This window comes from Centroberyx affinis, unplaced genomic scaffold (assembly GCF_046629955.1).
Source record: "Centroberyx affinis isolate AG114_WGS23_722 - 3 ecotype Tasmania unplaced genomic scaffold, CSIRO-AGI_Caff_v1 ptg003550l_1, whole genome shotgun sequence".
In the NCBI taxonomy this organism is placed as follows: domain Eukaryota; kingdom Metazoa; phylum Chordata; class Actinopteri; order Beryciformes; family Berycidae; genus Centroberyx; species Centroberyx affinis.
The window spans coordinates 41648-62482 of record NW_027281486.1 but is presented as its reverse complement, the minus strand read 5'-3'; the positions used below and the strand labels follow the sequence as shown (position 1 = coordinate 62482).

The 20835-nt window shown below is 44.2% G+C and overlaps 1 protein-coding gene across 1 annotated transcript in view; it reads left to right on the top strand.

Moving 5' to 3' along the window:
• The window catches only part of xirp2a (xin actin binding repeat containing 2a), a 44080-nt gene extending 24175 nt beyond the window's left edge, over positions 1 to 19905 (top strand). The window contains exons 3-11 of the mRNA XM_071540004.1: positions 2170 to 2345; positions 5725 to 5862; positions 7441 to 7527; positions 8207 to 8276; positions 8639 to 8742; positions 9392 to 16126; positions 16202 to 18776; positions 19547 to 19680; positions 19768 to 19905. Coding sequence (XP_071396105.1) covers positions 2170 to 2345; positions 5725 to 5862; positions 7441 to 7527; positions 8207 to 8276; positions 8639 to 8742; positions 9392 to 16126; positions 16202 to 18776; positions 19547 to 19641 — 9980 coding nt within the window. The 3' untranslated portion in view covers positions 19642 to 19680; positions 19768 to 19905. The remainder of the gene's footprint in view (positions 1 to 2169; positions 2346 to 5724; positions 5863 to 7440; positions 7528 to 8206; positions 8277 to 8638; positions 8743 to 9391; positions 16127 to 16201; positions 18777 to 19546; positions 19681 to 19767) is intronic.
• The last annotated feature ends 930 nt before the right edge of the window (positions 19906 to 20835 follow it).

The following is a 20835-nucleotide window of genomic DNA, read 5'->3' as shown; positions in this document are numbered from 1 at the left end:
CTCTGGCATCAGAACCCTTCGTCTGTCTAACCCCAGACCGTGACGCGAACTCTTATCCCCGGTGACAAATGAGGGCATTATCCTTGTGTTTCGGTCCTCAAACGGGCGTCGGGTTACGGCGCGGCCTCAGGTGTTGAGTGTCTGACCCATATTTATAGGATGTAGCGGGTAAAAAACCCCCCGTTTATTTTCAGACGTTGCCGTCTCGGTCATCCCCCTCACCCTTGTCTATTTCTTCTCTCTGCCGGGTTATTGGTTACACTAACATGCCGGACGTAGCAGAAAGCTAAAATTGGTGGGATGCTGGGGGGAGGGGGGGAGGGAGGTCATGGTTTTGTCACATGGCGTCTGAATTACCTCGGATTCCTGACTCATGTGAGAAATCATGCGGTTTTACCTAGCGGATGCTGCTTAGAGCGAGATCAAACCGGCGGGTCTTTGGCTGGTTCGTTATGATGATCAATCTATGGATTCCAGGAATGGGCTAAATCAAGCCGCTGTATTCATAGGCGTTCTATAAACGGGCTGAGGAAGGCGTTAAGATAGCTTGCTCTGCACAGCGGGGCATGAACGGCATGTACTATACCAAGCACCGAAGCTATTACTAACCTCTGTAGTACTATGGCAGCAAAGGGACCTTCATTAGACCCATACGCAGTTCAGAGGCAGCCGAGGAAATTCGTTTTCAAGTAATCATCAATCAATTCTGAAGCAGCACCGATAATGAACTCAAAGTTATGCTGCTGCACGAAGAAATGTGTAAGCACCCGGTGCAAAAACACAACTAGGAGGTGGATTTGAAAATGTCAAAAGGTTAAGAGGTGAGTATCTAATGAGAGAAAATAATTTCTATTTAGGGGCTCCTTTCATCCAGCGGCGCTGTTACCCAGAGAGAGAGAACATGCTACGGGCTGAAAGGTCCAGTGTGGGTGTACGCCGAGCCGTAACGCAGCCTTCTCAGTTGCTTAATGATGCTTTGTAGCACAGAAAAGTCAAATGTAAAATCAATGGTCGGCTGTAATTGGCTATCCGCGGGGATGTGCCGAGCAATATGAAGAATCATAAAGCACTGCTCGCTGATTGATGAGCGTTCCACTTCGGCTTCATGTCAACATTCGTTAAGGATGGCCTCCGTCCGCCTCTGGCCACATCTTGGTTTAAATATCTATCTATCTAGAACTTTACAGAGGTGCGTATTGAGCTCTGGATGGGACTTTCGGTCTTTTCATGGCATTTATGGTCAGAAGAAGGAATGCAGTATTGATAAAAGAAAAAAGTTTGCCATAAAACTTCAGACATCAAGACTCCACTTCTATTACATCGGCTTATTTCCTATCTTCAGTTACATGGTGTAAATCTGTCACCCGTATAATTAAAGCAACCATGATTGCGTAATATTGTAGCGAGGGTAATGTTCCCTCTGAAGCAGCTAAATGGAAATCTATTGCATTGACTGTGGTTGAAATGGACGCCCCAACCTGTTGAAGTAATAATGACAGGAAAATCTCATACCTCATTGCGTTTATAAAAATGTCCCATAAGTCCAATTACTAAATGGCAAGCTGTGTCTTAGTCTTCATTGACCCGCCAAAAGAATAATGAGAAGGTGGCAAATATCAGCAGGCCTCTTGAGGAGCACATGTGCAACTTTTAACATTAATCATACTGTATCTAACACACATTTATCATCTAACAATTACATGCAAATTACTGTTCCACGTGTGTAGGCTTCCAGGAAGAAGAAAGTAGAGGGCATTCATGTCTTACAATGCAAAAAATGGAAAGCTGTCACGTGATTTTATCTTGTTTCCAGACCTAGCAAGCTTTTTTTAATGATTATTTGCAGTCAAATTATCTCACTGCACTGGCAGATAATCTTACTGTTTTAATAAATTTCTCTTGACACATGCCAATATGACTTCTTTCAAGAAATCATCATAAAACAATCAAGAAAATCCTGAAACAAGAAACTTTCTACAAGATAATTTCACTTTTACCTAGTAAATGTCCTAAAACAAGCTACAAAAAATCACTTTGAAACTTATGAAAATTATCTGCCAGTGTAGTAATATGATTTCACAAAAAAATCCTAAAATGAGCTTGATAAGTTGGTAAGTTGGTCAGTTTTGCATTGTAGAAGTTAAATTCCTTGTGTGTGTGTGTGTGTAGCTGCAGGCAGCCCAAGTGGATCCAGGTCAGGACGTCCTGAGGAAGGGGTGAGCCAGGGGAACGGAGCCCCCAGCGCCGAGGACCAGGAGCTCGAGTCGGTGTCGGTGAAAGAGCGGCGGGCCATGTATCAGGCTGCCGTGTCCAAGAAGGAAACCAGCAGTTCCTCCTCTGCCGCGGTAAGACGATATTTCCACAAGGATGTAACCAGAGCCGCCACTGAGGATATGCAGGCAGCCGCAGAGACAGCAGACAAACACATAAATGGACTCGGGCACATAGCAACACACGGGCGTGGATAGCCACACACACACACACACACACACACACACACACACACACACACACACACACGGTTAGAAAGTCGTGGCACACAACACCATCACATCAGTGTGATTTTTAACCGGACCTCTGGACAAAATGTTTTGCAGCAAACACAGATGAACCCGCGCAGCCCGCACAAAGCCATGTCCTCAAACATTATTTATCTTTTCATTAAAAAACATTTAAGAATACCCCTTAGTCATTAGTCATTACCAAGGACAAAAAAAAGCTACAGCAGCTTTGAAAAGCCTTCATGCACTTATGCACCAATAATTCTACGTGTGAGCATGTATTCAGCCAAGGCCATTACAGTAAGTCGGCTCAATTTGTAAAATAAAGCTCTGTGAACTGGAACATTCTTGTTCTTTGCCTGTAAATTATGGCCACTAGATTACATCTTAATAGAACTATCTGTTACAAGCACACAAATGTTACTCTTATCTGTTTTGTGTGATAGAGGGATGCAAAATGGCACACAGCTATGCCTCTTAATGTTGTGCCTGACATCTAAACACTTAACATTGATGATGCCTTGATTATCATAGCTTTAGGCTTTAGGCTCGGTCATCTCACTCCCTAAGATCTACTTTTAAATGCCGAATGTTACCAGCAGATATGTTTTTTAACCCCAGCCTCGTGTCCAATCCTTGAATCTATTGTACCGTGAGGTGATACGTGATCAGCAGTCTGCCAGCATCTCTGTGGCCTCCTCGCCACCCATGTCAGTCATCAGACAACACTGCAGCAGGTTCACAGTGGGCGACCTGCCACCTCCCGGAGTCTTCCGACATGGATGAGGCAACACAGCTTCAAACTCATGCAACGAGCCACAAGAGGCTGCGCGTTACACTGACTTTAAAACAGCTAGAGGCCATTCTATCAAGTGACGGAAGCAAACTCAAAGATAATGAAGCATATATAGAATTAAAAACCGAATGGAAATAAACTCAAATATTCAAGATTAATTCAATAATAGTAATGATGCTATTCTTCCACCAAGCAATATAGCTCTAGCTCCAGGTGGTGGTGATTGTCAATTAGTGCATTAATATTTTCATTAACTGTTACCTGGTCAGAGGTTTGCGTTTATTGTAGTAATAAGACGCTTGAGGATATTAGAGCAGATGAGCGGTGTTGTTAGCATAATGCAAAGTGCTTTTTGCAGTTGTAAAATCACTGTAAAGCAATGCATCAAGTGTCCTATTGCTTCTACAAAACACCATTGTCTTAATAAAACAACAAGCGCAAAAGTTCAATAAATCTTTTATTTTTAATCGACGATAATTAAATAATACCTACAGCTAAATCGTCCACCAAGGAATATGTTTGCTGAACAGTAGCTAAACAAAGTGGTTTGCTAAGTGGCATGAGTGCGGATTTTCGGTCAGCGCATGAATATTTATATGAGCAGTTAAGCGGTCGCGGTGTGTGTGTTTCCAAGGTGTTTTACAGCAGCGTCGGAGGGGACTCCTCCAGTCAGAGCCGCTATCCGCTTTATAAATTACCTCCTTACACTACGCTTCAGGTTTCCTCCGTAATTGAGAGTGCGGCTCACTCGACAGCGCCGCCACCTCCTCGACCTCAGCTGATCCTCGGTGTCGTGCCTCATGTGGCGGCCACTGACAGCTGACTGTGTGTGTGTGTGTGTGTTGGGTGGTGGTAGTGGTGGTGGTGGGGGGGAGGGGATGGCAACAAGGTGCCAGACGGAATCTGCATGGGAATTTTGTTTCCCCTCTTTACCTTTTACAGCTGTTGTCAGCGTGTCCACACAACTGACCAGGTGTGTAAAGATAACGGCTCCTGTCATAACAGTCTGTCACACAGCGCTACTTCCTCTGTCCATAACTGCAAGGAGAAGATTATTTTTTATTGTTTACATGATTTAAAGTGTTAGTAGAAGAGCAAGGGTTTGTCTGGGGTTTGTCTGGTGTATGGGTTCAAAAATCCTAAAAGAATCTAAGAACTCACACACTGATGAGAAGGGAAGAAACAAAAAGTTTAGAAAGGGTGAAAACTAAAGGCACACAACAGAAATAATATATATATATATATATACAACAATACAATAAATGTTCATGATGCCCCCACACTGCTCCTGTGGGTGTGTGCTTAGCTGAACATGTAATGTGTTTGTATGACAGTCGTGCTAAATGATAGATAACATTATCTGATGATAGATGTTGATTTAATCCAATACCCATGTCATATCAATGAGTCTATTGTACCTTTAAATAATAAATTATTGATAACAGAGTGACCTGTGGTGTGACATGTCACCCACATAAACTCCTGTGAATTAACTTGAATTAATTGTGTAAGAAAAACACACACACACACACTAGCAACAAGCAGGGCAACGCTCATTTATATTGTATTCTTTCCCAGAAGCTATATGCAGAAACGCACGTATAAATGTTTTATTAGGGAAATAATTGACAATCCCGAAAGGAGCTTATTGTATCAAATAGTCTGTGTGTTTTTGTCCACATCCCGTAGGGTCAGGACTGCAGTTTCCATACTGATTAGATTTAGACTTTGTCCATTTGCCTTTTGCAAAGCAACTACGCTTTTGTATTTTCCAATTTTTGGACTCCTTTCATAGCTCAATAATTATTAGCATAAAAACGTGTGAAAAAACTGTGTGTTTCTTTAAATTGAATAATCTGCAAGAACTAAATATTGATGTTTGACTTTCCATTGTGGGATAGATATGAAAAAAGTAATGACATTAAACTTGCCATCTTTGCTGTTTCAGAAATTTCTACCAAAAACATACACTGGTGGTGGCTGCTGCCATTCAGTTATTTCTATTTGTTTTGTTGATCACAAAGAAGTGACTTGTCCAAAGAACGGCACACATTGCAAGCACTGAATGTGTCACTAACCTGGACTCATTTGAGGTGGGACCTAAATGATCTTGCCTAATGCTCTTTACCCCCTCTAGAGGATCCCAGAGGAAACCCTTCACCTCTGATGTTAATCAAAGCAAGCAGATGAGTTTTTAATATCACAGCAATCATGCTGTGTGTTGAAGAAAACCCAGCACTGCTGATGCTGCGAAACGCATTAGCGGATGATTTGAAATATGCTGAAAGAACAATGATGGGAACAGAGATCGGTTCATGTTGGGTCAAATCCAATCTCCTACATCCCACACAAACTGTACGGTGTATTCAAACTATGTATAATGCATGGGTTTCCGGGTGTGATTTTTGTTCTTGCTCTTGCTGATAGATAATGGATGAGTCGGAGGCCTGTTCGCTGCCAGGTGGCCTGGCCAGTGTAAAGAGACAGTTTGAGAACCAGGAGTTTGCCTCCTCCTCCTCCCAGGCTTCTGTCACCCAGGTGCAGTTCCAGCAGAGATCAGTCCAGGTAATGTAATCTCCTTGTAGTTTATATATATGTGTATTTCAGCCATACATGTTCCTTTTTCCTGAATTCCCGATATTCCCAGTATACGAATTCCCGTTTGTTAGTCTTACCTTCTATTTGTGAACATGAACAACTTTCTCATGAAGCCAGAAGCACAGAAAGGCTCAAGGCTCATCAGGCATTAAAGTCCCCATGAAATGAACTCCCATTACTTTTACCTCCTGGTTTAACAGAGTATTTTTCATGGTGACCTCATGCTGCACCAGGAAGCGTAAACATAAATTTCTAACCAATAAAACCATCAGATTTTTTAACAGTCTCGCCCCTCCACACCCCTCCCATCAAATAAAATTGCCTTTCTCTCCTTGACCCATATCCAACTTGTATCCCGCACTACATTATGTCCCGCCCCAACATCCTGTTTCAAATCAAGAAAGTAAAGATGCCGTTTCATGGGGTCTTAAAGTATGAAGCTTCTCCGTAGACGATGAATTGGGAAAGATGGGAAAGACGACAGGGAGAAACTAGGCAAAAGGCCACTTTTTCTTCTTCCCATAGGAACGGGAAAAAAAGAATGGTATTGCCCTCTCTGTTCCTGAGCTGTATGTAAATTGGGAAAAATACAGTATGACAGCCACTGAATGATTTACATGCTCCTGTAGCTCTTTATTGAAAAAAAACTCTGGCTGGTGTGGCTAGGCAGCATTCTTGCAGGAGGTCAGACCAAAGAGGGCACCTTGAACTTTGCTCATCTATCTGGCACTGTCATGCAGTGCGTGAGGAAAATGCCAGAATGAGTTAGCAGCCTGCGATGGGGCTGTGGGCTCTCACCGGATCTCAGTGAAGTAAGGTCAATTCTGCCCCTCCATGCATTCTTCCCATCTGCTCATTCAAGCGGGAAGCAGAATGGATTCATTGAGCGCACGAGGACCTTGCTGAATACTAAATTTTACATAGGGTGTTTGGGAGGGGAGATGCCTGAGTCTGTTTGATCGAGTTATTGCTTCCATGCTACAGCAGCAAACCACTTTCTACTCATCTCTTCTTCACAGGTGTAATATGTGAGCGCTGTTTTAAAGCCGGTTGTACATTGGGAAAGATATTACTCTGCTGTAAGTGGTTTCAGAAGTACAGAGCTCTCCCACCATGTATCTTTAATGTCAGCAGCAGAGGATACAACCAGAAATTCCATATTTCTCTTTCATCTCGTTCAAATTGCATGAATCTCACTGGAGGAAATGGCTGATGCCGTTTTTTACAGTTTTTGTAATCTATTGCCGTTTCTTGCCACCACTGCGCTCCTCCTTTAGCGGAATTTAAACTTAGTTGTTCTCTCTGGAGAAGCTCTGTAATGGAAAAACATTTGTTATTTGTCACAGAAAGATTTTATTAAGCTTCCTCAGAGTATAAAAATTACTCACGCTCCTGCTGCTACATACAGCTTGTAGTCATAAGGTGATAAAATCATGTGTGTGTGTGGCTGTGTGTGAGTGAATGCCTGGGTGAATGTGTGCCTGTACATGGTTCGGGTGAGGAGGGATTCAGAGTGTCTACATTGTTGTTTTCTGTGTGTGACAGGAGGTGTCCAGCTCCTCAGAGGTGACAGTGAGGAGCAGCACCAGAGAGGTCGTCCCCACCACCACCCTTTTTCACGATCAACAAGAGGTACCAATATATTACACCCACCATTTATCACCAACTGTAGAGTCTTACTGCTGAAAGGCTGCTAAAAATAAACTGTGACAGAGTCTGGATTCTTTGGCTTTTGCAGCAATTTGTGGTGCCTTTTATACACTATGTACACTACCAGTCCAAATTTTGGACACACACATTTTTCTTTATTTTTACTATTTTTCACATTTTAGAATAATAGTAAAGACATCAAAACTGTGAAATAACACAAATGGAATCATGCAGTGACCAAAAAAATGTTAAACAAATCAAAACTATCTTCTGTTTTAGATTCTTTAAAGTAGCCGCCCTTTGCCTTGATGGAAAGGCAAAGGCTTTGGAAAGAAATTCATACATAGACATCAACTTCACTATTTGTCTAAGATACAAATTTCAAGCATTTAAGCATAAGCCTTTAGATCAAAATGGCTAGATAATGAAAAACATTCAATCAAGTGTGTCCAGTGTATATTCTTTTTATTGCATCTATAACCTTAAAAAGAGTCAAATCAAGTCTGTGAAATCTGCCTTATACTGTAGTTTACATGACAAGGTGGGGGAGGGTACAGGACATTAACCTCACTCTAACCCCTTTACTTCTCAATGATTAAATTAATTGGAGGCAGCAGCGCTGTTGCCTTTATTCTAACGGTTTGCTGCCATCTTTTCACAGGTGATCCACGATCAAAGAGTCCAGCATAACAATGTGGCCGCCAGTTATGGAAACCATTACAATGAAACAGGTTGAGAATGACATTATTCTGCTCATGCCTTTTATATTGTAATTTGCACTTTTTATCACAGCACTGCTTGTGTCCTGTATATTAATGATTGTTCCCTCTGTGGCTGAATAAGGAATGAGCTGTGAAAATGAGTTGGAGTGCAGATGATTTTCTATTCAGTGCATAGCAGCAAATCTAATCAGAGCAAAGGCAGGAAGGTAAAATATTGGAAAGTGGAAATTGGGCAATCACCGCTGCATGGTTTCAGAAAATGAAAACTACTCAGGTTTTTAATGAAATGATTTATTTCTCTTTCCAATCCCCCTGAGCTCCCTCACTGGGAATGACTTAATGAGGCAGCCTTCTTCTTGTGTCTAATTCAGTTATGCTCGTCGGAGGAGAAGACCTACCAAAGGTTTCCACTCAGGCTTTGAAGGAGCAGTATGAAAAAACAATTGAGGAAGCTGCACCAACGAAGCAAATTAAGGTAATGATGTTGTCTGTTTATCCAAAAACAAAATATTATGGGGTTTTTTATGAAGTATCAGCATGGCGATGAGGCCACATCATGATCATCAATGGGAAATTGTGTATGCCATGAGTGGTGGTGAATAAATTGGACTGGATGAAAGACCTCATGTCATTATAAAGGGAATGTCAGAGGATTTTTTTTCACAAATGTTAAAAGGAAAATCCAGCCTAAAACAGAATTCACATTACTGTGTGTTATTCCTGTGATCTTCAATAAATATTTCAATCAAGTCCATAATTAGGAACACGAATAATTAACCCTCCGCCAAAGCTTGAACCCAGAAAGCCAGGACTAATCTTTGATGTAGTCACAACTATAACCTCAGTTGCTACTTTGTGCTTTTACACTGAAACAAGGTTCATTTCTTGGTTCTGTTGTTTCTACCTTTGGGAGAGACTCATAGAAATAACATGAATTCTGGTCTAGGGTGGATTGTTTTAATTTTACATTGCTTCTCTTCATTTCCTCGCAATCACTCTTTACTTCTGAGCATGTCTTTCTATGCTTTTGATAAAAAATTTAAAAAAAAAAATCTTCATTTTCTAACTGCAACACAACTTTCACTGTCCTTCTCTCCTTAACTAACACTGCTTATGAACTATAGGTTGATGTGGATTTCAACCAGTTTCAATGGGCACCAGTTACTCAGTCCTCCAAAGGTTCAGCAATGACTAGCTATGACACCTCCTCCACTGTAAAGACCGCCACCGCCTCTTCATCAGCATCTGCCTCCTCGGTGGCTTACGAGACGACAGATCATTTCCCTCCACCGCCCACCGACCTGCTGCAGGTGACGCATGAAGTCCCTGAGTACTGGGTCTCTCCCCAGCCTTATGACCCAGCCTCCCAGCAGAAGTACACCGTTGACAAGGAACAATACTTTAAGCACAGAGGCATGGCTGAGCTAAAGCGCCTGTACAAGCACATCCACCCAGAGGTACGCAAGAACCTTGAAGCGGAGTTCTTAAGCCAGCTCACCGAGGCGGAAAAGGCACAGTTGGACAGCGAGGAAATGGTGGGAGAAGTCCAGCAGGCGCGCTATGTGTTTGAAAACGACGGCAGTAGCCCCAGTAAGTGTTTGAGCCCTGACAGAGAGGACCTGGAGTGGGATGAGATCCTTAAAGGGGAAGTGCAGTCCATGCGCTGGATGTTTGAAAACAAACCGCTGGATACTATCAAAGATGAGACTCCAGATGAGAATGAGGTGAGGAACATCGCCCAGCAGGAAATCATTGCCGGTAAAGACGTCAGATACACAGCGTGGATGTTTGAGACTCGGCCCATGGATGCTCTGGGGACGGAGACTCCTGATTCCGCTGAGCAGTCAGAAAAACTGACAGAACTCGCGAGAGGCGATGTCCGCACTGCTACCTGGCTTTTTGAGACGCAGCCGCTCGATTGTCTGAATAAGATCTACCAAGAAGACGAGCAGACCCTGGATGTTGTCGTCACTAAAGACATCGCCGGAGGAGACGTGAAAACCGCCCGGTATCTCTTTGAGACCCAGCATCTGGATTCCCTGGGTAAAACAGAAACCATTGAAGAGAGTCACTTCCTGAACCTGAAGTCCGAGCTCGAAGAGATCAAAGGGGAGGTGAAGACGACCACTCGCATGTTTGAGACCCAGCCCATGTGTGTCATCAGGGGAGATTCGGGGGAGATGCTGGAGATCACCACCATCCGCAGGGAGGAGACGGAGAAAGGAGACGTGAAGACATCGCGCTGGATGTTTGAAACCCAACCTCTGGATTTGATTAACAAAGACCCTGCTATGGTGAAGCTGATCTGCGGTGTTTCCATGGAGGACAACATTCAAGGGGGCGTGAACAAAGGTAGATGGCTTTTTGAGACACAGACCCTGGACACCATTAAGGATGAGGAATGGGAAAGTTCCAGGATGCAAAGGGAGGAAATAATTGGAGCTGATGTGAGGAAGCATTGTCTGGTGTTTGAGACTCAGCCAATGGATTCTCTGAAAGACAATGCCAATGCCAGACCTTTACCTTCAGAGGAGATTGTAGGAGGTGATGTTCGATCAGCAAAACATCTGTTTGAAACAGTACCCATGGAAAATCTGAAGGATCTCCCTGAAGTGGGCAAGCTGCAAAAAATGGTTGCATCTGAGGAGGAAAAGGGTGATGTGAGACATCAAAAGTGGGTCTTTGAAAGCCAACCGCTTGAAAATATAAGGGAAGAGAAGAGGGAGATTACAAGAACTGTGAACATAGAGGCTCTTGACAAAGGAGATGTAACAAACTATAAGGAAAGGTTTGAAAGCATGGATTTAGGTAAATGTGAGGGAACACAGAGAATACAAGTTGAGGGTGTCACAAGTGGATCTGTCAAATCCAACAAAGTTCTTTTTGAATCCACGCCTATGTACGCTATGCAAGACAGCTCCGGCCATTACCATGAGGTGAAAACTGTGAGGCGTGAGGAGATTGTGAAGGGAGACGTGCGGAGCTGCAGATGGATGTTTGAAACGCGCCCTATTGATGAGTTTGATGAGAGCATCAATAAGTTTCAGATCATAAAAGGTATATCAAAACAAGAGATTGAGTCAGGGGATGTCAAAACAGCTAAGTGGTTATTTGAAACTCAAACACTTGATTCCATAAAATCTTTCAGCAGTTGTGAAGATGAAGAGCATAAAACTAAAGAAGGTATTGAAATTGAGAAAGGAGACGTGAAAACTTGTAGGTGGCTATTTGAGACTCAACCAATGGACGTCCTGTATGAAAAGGTAGAGAAGACTGAGACTGATGTCGAGGAGGTCCAAAAAGGAGATGTCAAAACCTGCACATGGCTCTTTGAGACCCAGACACTTGATAACATACGTGACCATACAGAGTCGGAGTCTGAGACCATTCTGAAAACCTGCACTGTAAAGCAAGACGATATCCATGGAAAAGATGTGCGTCTGGCCCGCTTCCTCTTTGAAACCGAGAATCTTGAGAACATCACAGGTGAGGACGCCGGTTCCTTCAGGAGGGTTACAGAAATCGACATCCAATCAGGCGATGTCTCCAGGATGAAGTACATCTTTGAGAATCGTTCCTCTGACATTATGAGCTCTACCTCTGAGGAAATGATGTACAGGTTGAAGACGCAGCAGGCCGAGGACATCCAGAGGGGAAACGTGGTCAACTGTACCTGGATGTTTGAGAATCAGCCAATAGATGCCATCCATGATGAAGCTAAAGAGAATAGGGAAGCTCGCACTGTGACTGATGTGCAGGGCGGCAATGTCGATAAAGGCCGCTTCATTTTTGAGACTTATTCTCTGGATCAAATTCAAGAGGAGTCCGCTGAGACTGACATTTCAAAACTCACTAGTCACATTAGAGAGATAGAGGGGGGAGATGTGAAAAACTACACCATGATGTTTGAAACTCAGCCACTGTATGCCATCTGTGACAAAGAGGGCCACTACCATGAAGTAACAACGGTTACCAAGGAAGAAATAATGAGAGGAGATGTGGTGGGGGCCCGATGGCTATTTGAGACTAAGCCTCTGGATTCAATCAGAGATTCGGAGGAGGTCTATGTTATTAAAGCCGTGACTGAAGAAGGCATCAACAAAGGAGATGTTAGCACTGCCAGGTGGAGGTTTGAGACGCAGCCTCTGGATGAAATTGCAGAAGACATGAAAGTGAGGTCTAAAACAGTTGCCGACATCCAAGGCGGTGACGTAAAGACAAACAAACAACGGTTTGAGGCTGATGAGATGTCGCAGAAGTACGTCAGAACTGTTAGCGTGAGCGAGATCCAAAAAGGAGATGTGAGGTCTGCCACGTGGATGTTCGAAACACGCACAATTGATAAGATCCACGGTGAAGGCACTGAATACGATGCAATGGAAACAGTGACAAAAGAGGAAGTGATGAAAGGGGATGTCAAACAGTCCGTGTGGCTCTTTGAGAAGCAGCCACTTGACAGCATCAAAGAGACTGACGGCACAGAGCCTGTTGTCGCAAAGGAGGAAATCCCCCAGGCAGATGTGAAGACAACAACATGGCTATTTGAAACCACTCCTTTCCATGAATTTAATGAGAGCAATGTGGAAAGGACAGAAATAATGGGTAAAAGTATTAAAGAGACACTTGAAGAGCTTTATTGTCAGAAGATGGTTGACTCACAAGGGATTCTTATTGAGGCGGATGAGATTGGCGATGTTCGGATGGCCAAATATAAACTGTGGAACCAGGAGGCTCCAGAAATCCAAAAGGAAGAAGTTATCAGAGGGGATCTGAACAACATTATGATGAACCTCCTGAATCGCAGGGAGGCCACAGAGAGGGGCATAACTATTGACAAGGAGGAGAGGGGTAACATCAACACCACAGTGAAGCAGCTATTCAACCAGGAAAAGGGAATCAATGTTGAGAAGGAGGAAATCATCCGGGGTGACATTCAAGAGGCCATAAACAATCTGCTCAAGAACGAGGGCTCCTCTAAGCGTGGCATTCTGATTCAAGAGGATGAGAAAGGAGATGTGAGAATGACTATTTATTCCCTCTTAAATAAAGGGGAGAGAGCGAGCTTAGAGAAAGAGGATATCATTCAAGGCAATGTCAGCAGAACCCTTCATCGACTTCTGTCCAACCCAGGTGCAGAAGGCTCTAAGAGGATAAGGGTGGGAGACACAGAGAGAGGTAATGTGAGTTTTTATTCCACGTGCATTGAGTCTGGAGCCTTGGATTACCTGAAACAGCTGCAGTATGAACCTAACGAGGCCCCGGAAATGGTTGAGAAAGAGCACATCATCGGTGGTGACATTGAAGAGACCAAACTCATACTGAGAAGGAATCACCAGCAGATAGGTCGCACAGTTGCAGAGGACGATATAGTCCCTGGTGATGTACCCAGCACTGTTCAGGTGTTCATGACTGAGCCTGCTGCGACATACAGAAACCTAGAGAAAAAAGACATTGTTAAAGGTGACCTCACTGCAGCCCTGGATTCACTGACCCAAGCCATCAATCAGAGGGTGGTAATAGAGAAAGAAGAGGTAGTAAAAGGAGACATACCCACTACTTTGAAGTCTCTGGAGGAGGCCCAACATCAAGCCAAAGAAATGGAAAAGCCAGTAATTGTCAGGGGAGACATCAGAGGTGCTCTGGAGTCACTGGAGAAATCTGCAATCGCAAAAACTGAAGCAACTGTCGAAGATTTAGTGCCAGGTGATATCAAAGGGACCCTGAAGTCCCTGGAGGAGGCAAAGCAAGCTGTGAAAGAGGTGGAAAAAGAGGAGATTGTCAAAGGAGACATTCACACTGCCATGCAGAGTTTACATGAGGCATCAAGTGAGAAAAAGATTTACCAGCATCAAGTGAGTGAACAAGGGGATGTTAGAGGCACCATCCAGCTCTTGCTAGAGCCTTCCACCTCTCCAAGAATGCAGCGCAGGGGAAGCACTGAAGGAGATGTGAAAACATCCATAAAATCCCTCTACGAAGGACAGGAGGCAATGCTGGTTGAAAAGGAGGAGGTAATAAAAGGTGATGTTCAAGGGGCTATAAAGTGTCTAATGCAAAAAAAACAATATTCAAATCCAAAACGTATGTATCCTCCCAAGAAAGCAAAAGTGCCTGTGAAAAATCCATTAACTGTGAAGCAAGCGGAGCATGAATGCTTACATGTGGCTAAGAGTGAGAGTGTAGCAGTCAATCCAGCCCCCGCTGTGAAAAACCTTTCTCAGAGCAGTGAGTCAGAGAAGCACATACAGAAGCACACCGAAAGCAAATCAGCGAAAACTAATGTCATAACCAAAGAGGACCACTCTCTTTCTGCAGCTAAAACAGACAATACTTCTGAGGCCTGTCAATACATGGGCATAAAAGAACAGAGTGTGAAACAGAAAATGCTGCCCCTACAGAAAACACCGACTCCCAAGCCCATTATGATAAAAAATAAACAAATGACTAATAATGAGCCGGCGGAGACAAAAGCAGTTGTTGATATGAATGTGATGAAAGAGGTGCAAAACACATCACAGACAAATTTCTCAACCAAGCAAACACGTGAAACAAAGACAATCAGACAGGTGCAAACTACAGTGACAGAGCACAAGGCTGTCACACAGAAGCAAAATGTAACCGTGTCAGAGCATGTGTCTGCCTCGCAAAAGCAAAATGCTACAACAGAGAATAAAGCTCTCACACAAAAGCAAAACATAAAAAATGTGAAGAGTGATTACCGTAACCTTGACATTAAAGGGAAAGGCATGATCAAAAAGAGGAAGCCGGAGATTCACTTGCCCCCTCCTCCCTCTTCCCCTCCGCCGCCTTCAGAGTCGGAGCTCTCCCTCCCTCCGCCTCCGTCACCGGTGGTGGAGAGCCCAGCATCCCCCACATCCCGCCCCCCTATTATGAGACAAGACAGTGACCTCCCGCCGCCGCCCCCACCGCCTCCTGTGGAATGTGTGAAGTCTGAGCCAGAATTTTTCCCTCCGCCCCCTCCTCCTCCTCCACCCTCTGTGGCAGGACAAGATTTCCTTCCTCCGCCTCCCTCACAGCAAGAGCTTAACGCTATGCCTCAGCCTCCCACTGTCAAGCCAGGGAAGCCAGTCGGCAGGCCCTTATTCAAGGTGCCCAAGCCGCAGGAGTCACCCAAGCAGCCCATACAAGTTAAACCCAAATGGCAGAAAAAGCAGCCGACCCCTCCTCCACCTCCACCACCTCCTCTCCAAGAAACAAAGGAATCAACAGACCTTAAGGAGGAAATTAAAGTCCAGGAAGTGAAAAAAGAAGTGACTAAAAAGACTGAAACAAGCAAGCAGTTTCAGTCTGAATCAACAGCAGCATCAACAACAAAAATACCAGCAAGCATCCCAGTTGTTAAACCAACACAAAAGGAAATGCCACAGCCACCTAAAAAAGCGTTTGTTCCTCCCATTAAACTGCCTCCACCTCCTGAACCCACTCCAGCGGCAAAGCCTAAAACTTATGCCCGCAAATTCAAAACCCCTCTCATGCTTGCAGAGGAAAGGTACCGCCAACAAAGAGTGGACAAAGAGGACACAGACAGGAGTAGAGCTACCACTCCCATCTCTCCCCCTATTAATATACAAGTACAAGCATCCTCTGTTGCTAGTGGCGAGGTTTCCACAGCACAGAAAACTGAGAAAGAAGTGACCGTGGAAGCAACAAAAGCAAAGGCTGAAGAAGCTAAGGCCATTTCCAAAGAGGAAATAGCGCAAGAGACGTCTGCCAAGAAAACTCCTTCCCACATCCCTTTGAGCAAGCCTTTGATCTCTATGGTAAATAAGAAATCGGCTCCTGGATCTACAAATATTTCCTTAGATAAAAAGCAAATCACCAGTGAGCAGTCTTCTTTGGTCTCCTCAGAAAAAACACATGCCTCGTCTGATGTCATTAAAAAAAGTCAAACAGCATCCTCAGCCAAGAATCAGACTGTTGCTGTCTCGGCTGCTCAGTCTCATCATGAGGCCTCCAACATTAAAGTCCAGTCATGTTCTAATGTGGTCACTTCTTCAGTCACGGAGCAGCAGCAGTTCATTAAGAAATCTACCAACAAGTCTATCGCTGCCACACAGAGCGCTGTCCAGGAAAATGTAAATCTTCAAAGCCAGTCTGCGGTCACATTGAAAGCTGAAGATGTAAAGAATATTAATCTGCCTCTGACACAAGAAGGAAAAATGACTCCCTCTCAACCTACTAAAATTCCAAAGGTAACTCCAAGCTTCAAGGTGAAAACCTTTAAGATGCCAACAGAGAAGAAAGAGGAGAAATGTGACATTGTGGGACAAAAAGAAACAATGAAAAGTGAATTGCATTTACAGCAAGACAAAGATGTTTCACAGAAAAGTGACACAAAATTGATTCAGGAAAGCAACCAGGTGACGTCAGCGAGAAATGAGATCAAAGCAGAAATTAAAGTAAAAGAGAAGAAAGATCAGGTGGCCCCACCTGTGAAAGAAACTAAGATGGAGGTTCAGATGAAAAAGGCAAAGGTGTCAAAGAGAGAACATGAAGTAAAGCAGTCCCCATCGACTAATGTTTCTATGCCCAAAGAGATTAAGATAATGTCTGTGCCAACTCCTCAAGGACAGGGCCACATATCTGGCTCCCACAGTCAGCAGAGCATGAAGGCAGAGCACAGTCAAAGACATGAAGAGATAGTTGTGACTGAGAGTGTGGTTCAGAAAAGCTTTCAGACGCAGGAGGCTGTTCATACTCAAAAACAGCAAATAAAGATTTCACAACAGCAGCAGAGAGCAGAAACAAATAAAATGCAGGTAATGGCTGGAAAATCAAAAGGTGAGCCTAAGGATGTGTTGGTGAAAGGTAAAACGGCCCATACAGATGAAGCTCAATATTCAGAAGAAAGCATGGACTTAGAGAAATGTAAATTAATGCAGAAGCTACTTACTCAAATAAAAGAGCTTCAGGGTACACCCAGCAAAATAGACTCCAGTGCTGTCAGGACGATTATAAGTGAAGTCCCTGACTGGATGATGGGCTTGGATGAGAAAAAGAACTTTAGTGAAATTGCTCTTCAACAAAGTAAGAAAAAGCTAAAGGAGATGATTGTCTACGTTAGAAATATTGTTCAAGCAAAACTCACATTTTTGGAAGAAAACTTGACAGCCGTGGAAAAGCAAGACAAAGAAGCACCATCAGCACCACCTCCGGTGCTTCCAAAACCTGACAAGAAAGTTTCCAGTGGAGCAACTGCAAAGATATCTAAAATTAGCATTGGCTCGTCCAAAGTAGAGACACAAAAGAAGGCGGTTGAGGAGAAAAAGGCATCTCATGAGAGCAAAATGCATCAGGAGCTGAGAGAGGCGACAAACATCGATCAGACAGTTTCCTCCCCACTAACAAGTATCCGCACTCCATCACCCACTTTCATTAGTATTGAGTCAGTAAGGAGGACAGATTCGCCGTTCAGAGTGACCCCTTCTCCTCCACCCTACAAATCTGCCAGGACTCCGCCACCCCCTCCTCGCAAGTCATACACACCCACATCTCACTTCAGCAGGGCCACACCCTCTCCCACCCTGAGCCGTTCAGAGAAGTTGATGAGGCTGAAGGATACTACCACTAAACTCTCTCGGGGCATGACCCCTCCTCCTCCCCTGCCGGTGCCGGAGTTTTTTGAAGCTGAAAGAGAGGAATCTTCTCCATTTAGTGACAGTCACATAGAGACACTCGAACAGGGGCTGGTAGATGTGACAGAAATGGTAGACTCCATGATGACTGTCAAGGACAAAAAGTCTTTCTTTGAGGAGGCCCAGAGGGCTGAGGTCAACAAGGCTTACAGTCGGAGGGATCCCATCGACATCCCAGAACGCCTGGGACCAGAGTCTGAGGAAGTCCCAGACACGGTGAATGTAGACCTTCTGAAAGAGGACCTCCCAAGAGTTGACCTGTCAAAGCTGGTCAACAGATTTGAATCTCCGCAACCAAAGGTTTACTCCAGAAAAGACCCCATTGTCATCACAGAGAGGCTGGGGAGCGACACGGAGGATGTGGAGGCTGACCCCAAAACTCCAAAAACTGAAGAAGTTCCTTCATTCCACGTCAAAGCAATAAAGGACGTGTTTGAGACCGGAGAACATAGTTCCCAGGCAGCCAGAGAGCTAAGAGAACAAATAGAAAGAAGAGAACCTGAATCGGCCTATTCCGAACCGATGGGGCACTCCGAAACAACATCGGTCACTGAGCAATTCTCCAACATCGATGACTACGGAAACATGACAAGCGGGATGCGGAGCGAGACAACCATGCAATCCGAGTCCGAGAACTCCCTGAGCCGCGGCAGCCCTCCGTCCTACGCCGATGTGGTGCGGGGGAATGTTCCAACGGTAGCCGTTCCCCCCGAGGCCTCCACCGAGGAACTGCTGAGGAACTTCCAGCAGTCGTGGGCCGAGAGCCAAGGAGTTTTCCAGAACCTGGGTTTCAGCGTCACAGAGCAGAGGACGTCTCAGATCGTAACGCACCAGCAGAAGACTGTCGTGACGGGTAAACCGTGCTGTGCAGCATGAGGACACTAAACCAAACAAGAGTGATGGTGTGTTTAACATGCTTTGAGTGTGAGAATTAAGGGCATCAATGGCATTGTGTGGAAAGAAAAAAACATTAACATTTTCTTTGATGTGTTTCCCTTTATTTTAAACATTTATTTCAGTAACTGCTAAAGCTTTGAAGAGCTAGTATCTCAGGTACTGGCAGTTTCACGCCTCTTAAGATTCATAGGCTACAATTCTTCTTGTTTATTTGTGCCTCGGATGTGTGAAGCTTGTTGTCAACAGGCAATGATGATAACATATTGGACTAATATTTTTCACGCTTGGGTGTGTGATGCTGTGTTTATTGGAAGACAATGGAGGATTGTTTGAATTGTATCCAGCAAAAAGCGCAACACTGTTTTTCATTCCTTTATACTCTACACTATTCATTTCAAGGTGCATGATAAAGTTACACCTGCCGTTCCATGTTAATGAAGTGAATTCCAAACAAAGTACAACTTTAAAACACAAACAAATAATCAAAAACCTGCTGTAATTGAATTTTCACATTCCAGAGTTCTTATGAGTAGCACTCACAATCCATCTAACGCAAACCATTATTAGAAAATGAACTGTATTGCAGTTAATTGTCATTACAGTACATTTTCTAAAACCTAATTGAATCTGCACCATATTGATATGCTGAATTGATGATATTTTGTTTGTTATCAGCTCTTAAATCAAAAGGAAATGATAATAAATATTATTTTGTCCTTTCTGCAGAAAATACGAGTTCCAGAGTCCGAACTGTGCACGGTGTGTCGGAAGAGGGTGTACCCCATGGAGTCGCTGATCGCGGACAAACAAAACTTCCATAAAAGTTGCTTCCGCTGTGAACACTGCAAAGGCACACTAAGGTGAAGCTATTTCACAGAGCAACATCACTCATTGTTTTTATTCACTGTACTTGTATTGTAACCCCTGTTTTTTCTTATCTTTGATAGCCTTGGCAACTATGCCTCTCTCCATGGACGAATGTACTGCAAGCCACACTACAAACAGCTGTTCAAGTCCAAAGGAAATTACGACGAGGGATTTGGACAGAAACCACACAAAGAACTATGGAATGCCAAGAACCAGCAGAATTCCGATGAAAAAACAAAAATAAAATCACCAGCACCTGAAAAGAAGGTTATGGATCCCGCTGCCCAGAGCAGTGCCACTGCAACAAAGGTAGATGCATCAGTCACACATGATGATGACATAAGCAAAGCAGATGAAGACAGAAAGCCCTCCAGTAAGATCGCTGTCGTGTGGCCCCCGCAAACGGATTCCCCAAAGAAATCCTTCAGTGTGGAGGAGGAGCTGAAGCTGGTTAAGCCAGCATGGCCCCCTCAGGAGGGTTCGACACAGAAAGACGAGAACCAAAGTCATCCTATTAAGCCTTCATTAAAAGAGTCTGATAATCCAGCTGCGAAAGTAGAAAATGGACCCCAGGAAAATGCCACAGTGCAAGAGAGTGCCTCCTTAACGGAAAATGTGAAAAAGCCTGAGGAGACTCCAGTAGAGAAGGAGGCTTTGCCCTCCTCTGCAGCAGCCATTGAGGCACCAGTGAATGTTACTCCCACTCAAGAAACCAAAGAGTCAAACAACGGCAATGAGGCCGTAGCGCAAGTGGATTCTAAAATTGACTCTGAAGCAAACGCTGGAGTGGAGGCGAAAGCGAAAAGTGAAGGGAATGATGGCGGAGCTGCGGAAAGCGTGAAAGAGGCAGAGAAGGATGAACAGAAAAGTGGAAAAGGGGACGAGGAAGTGAAAGTAAACGGGCACGACGGAGAGACGGGAGGTGCGCCGGGCGAGAATGCGAGCCAGGAGGAGAAAGAGAAAGCAAATAATGACAGCGTGAACAATGGGGAGGCTGTAAAGGTCACGGTAATAGATGAGGCGCAGGCTGGACAGGCGGCGAATGCAAACTCAAACAATAACAACAATAATAGCCAGTTATTGCTTGACCATGGAACCCTGTTTCAAGGGCTTGATGAGGAAGAGGGAGAGAAAAATCCGCCGCTCTC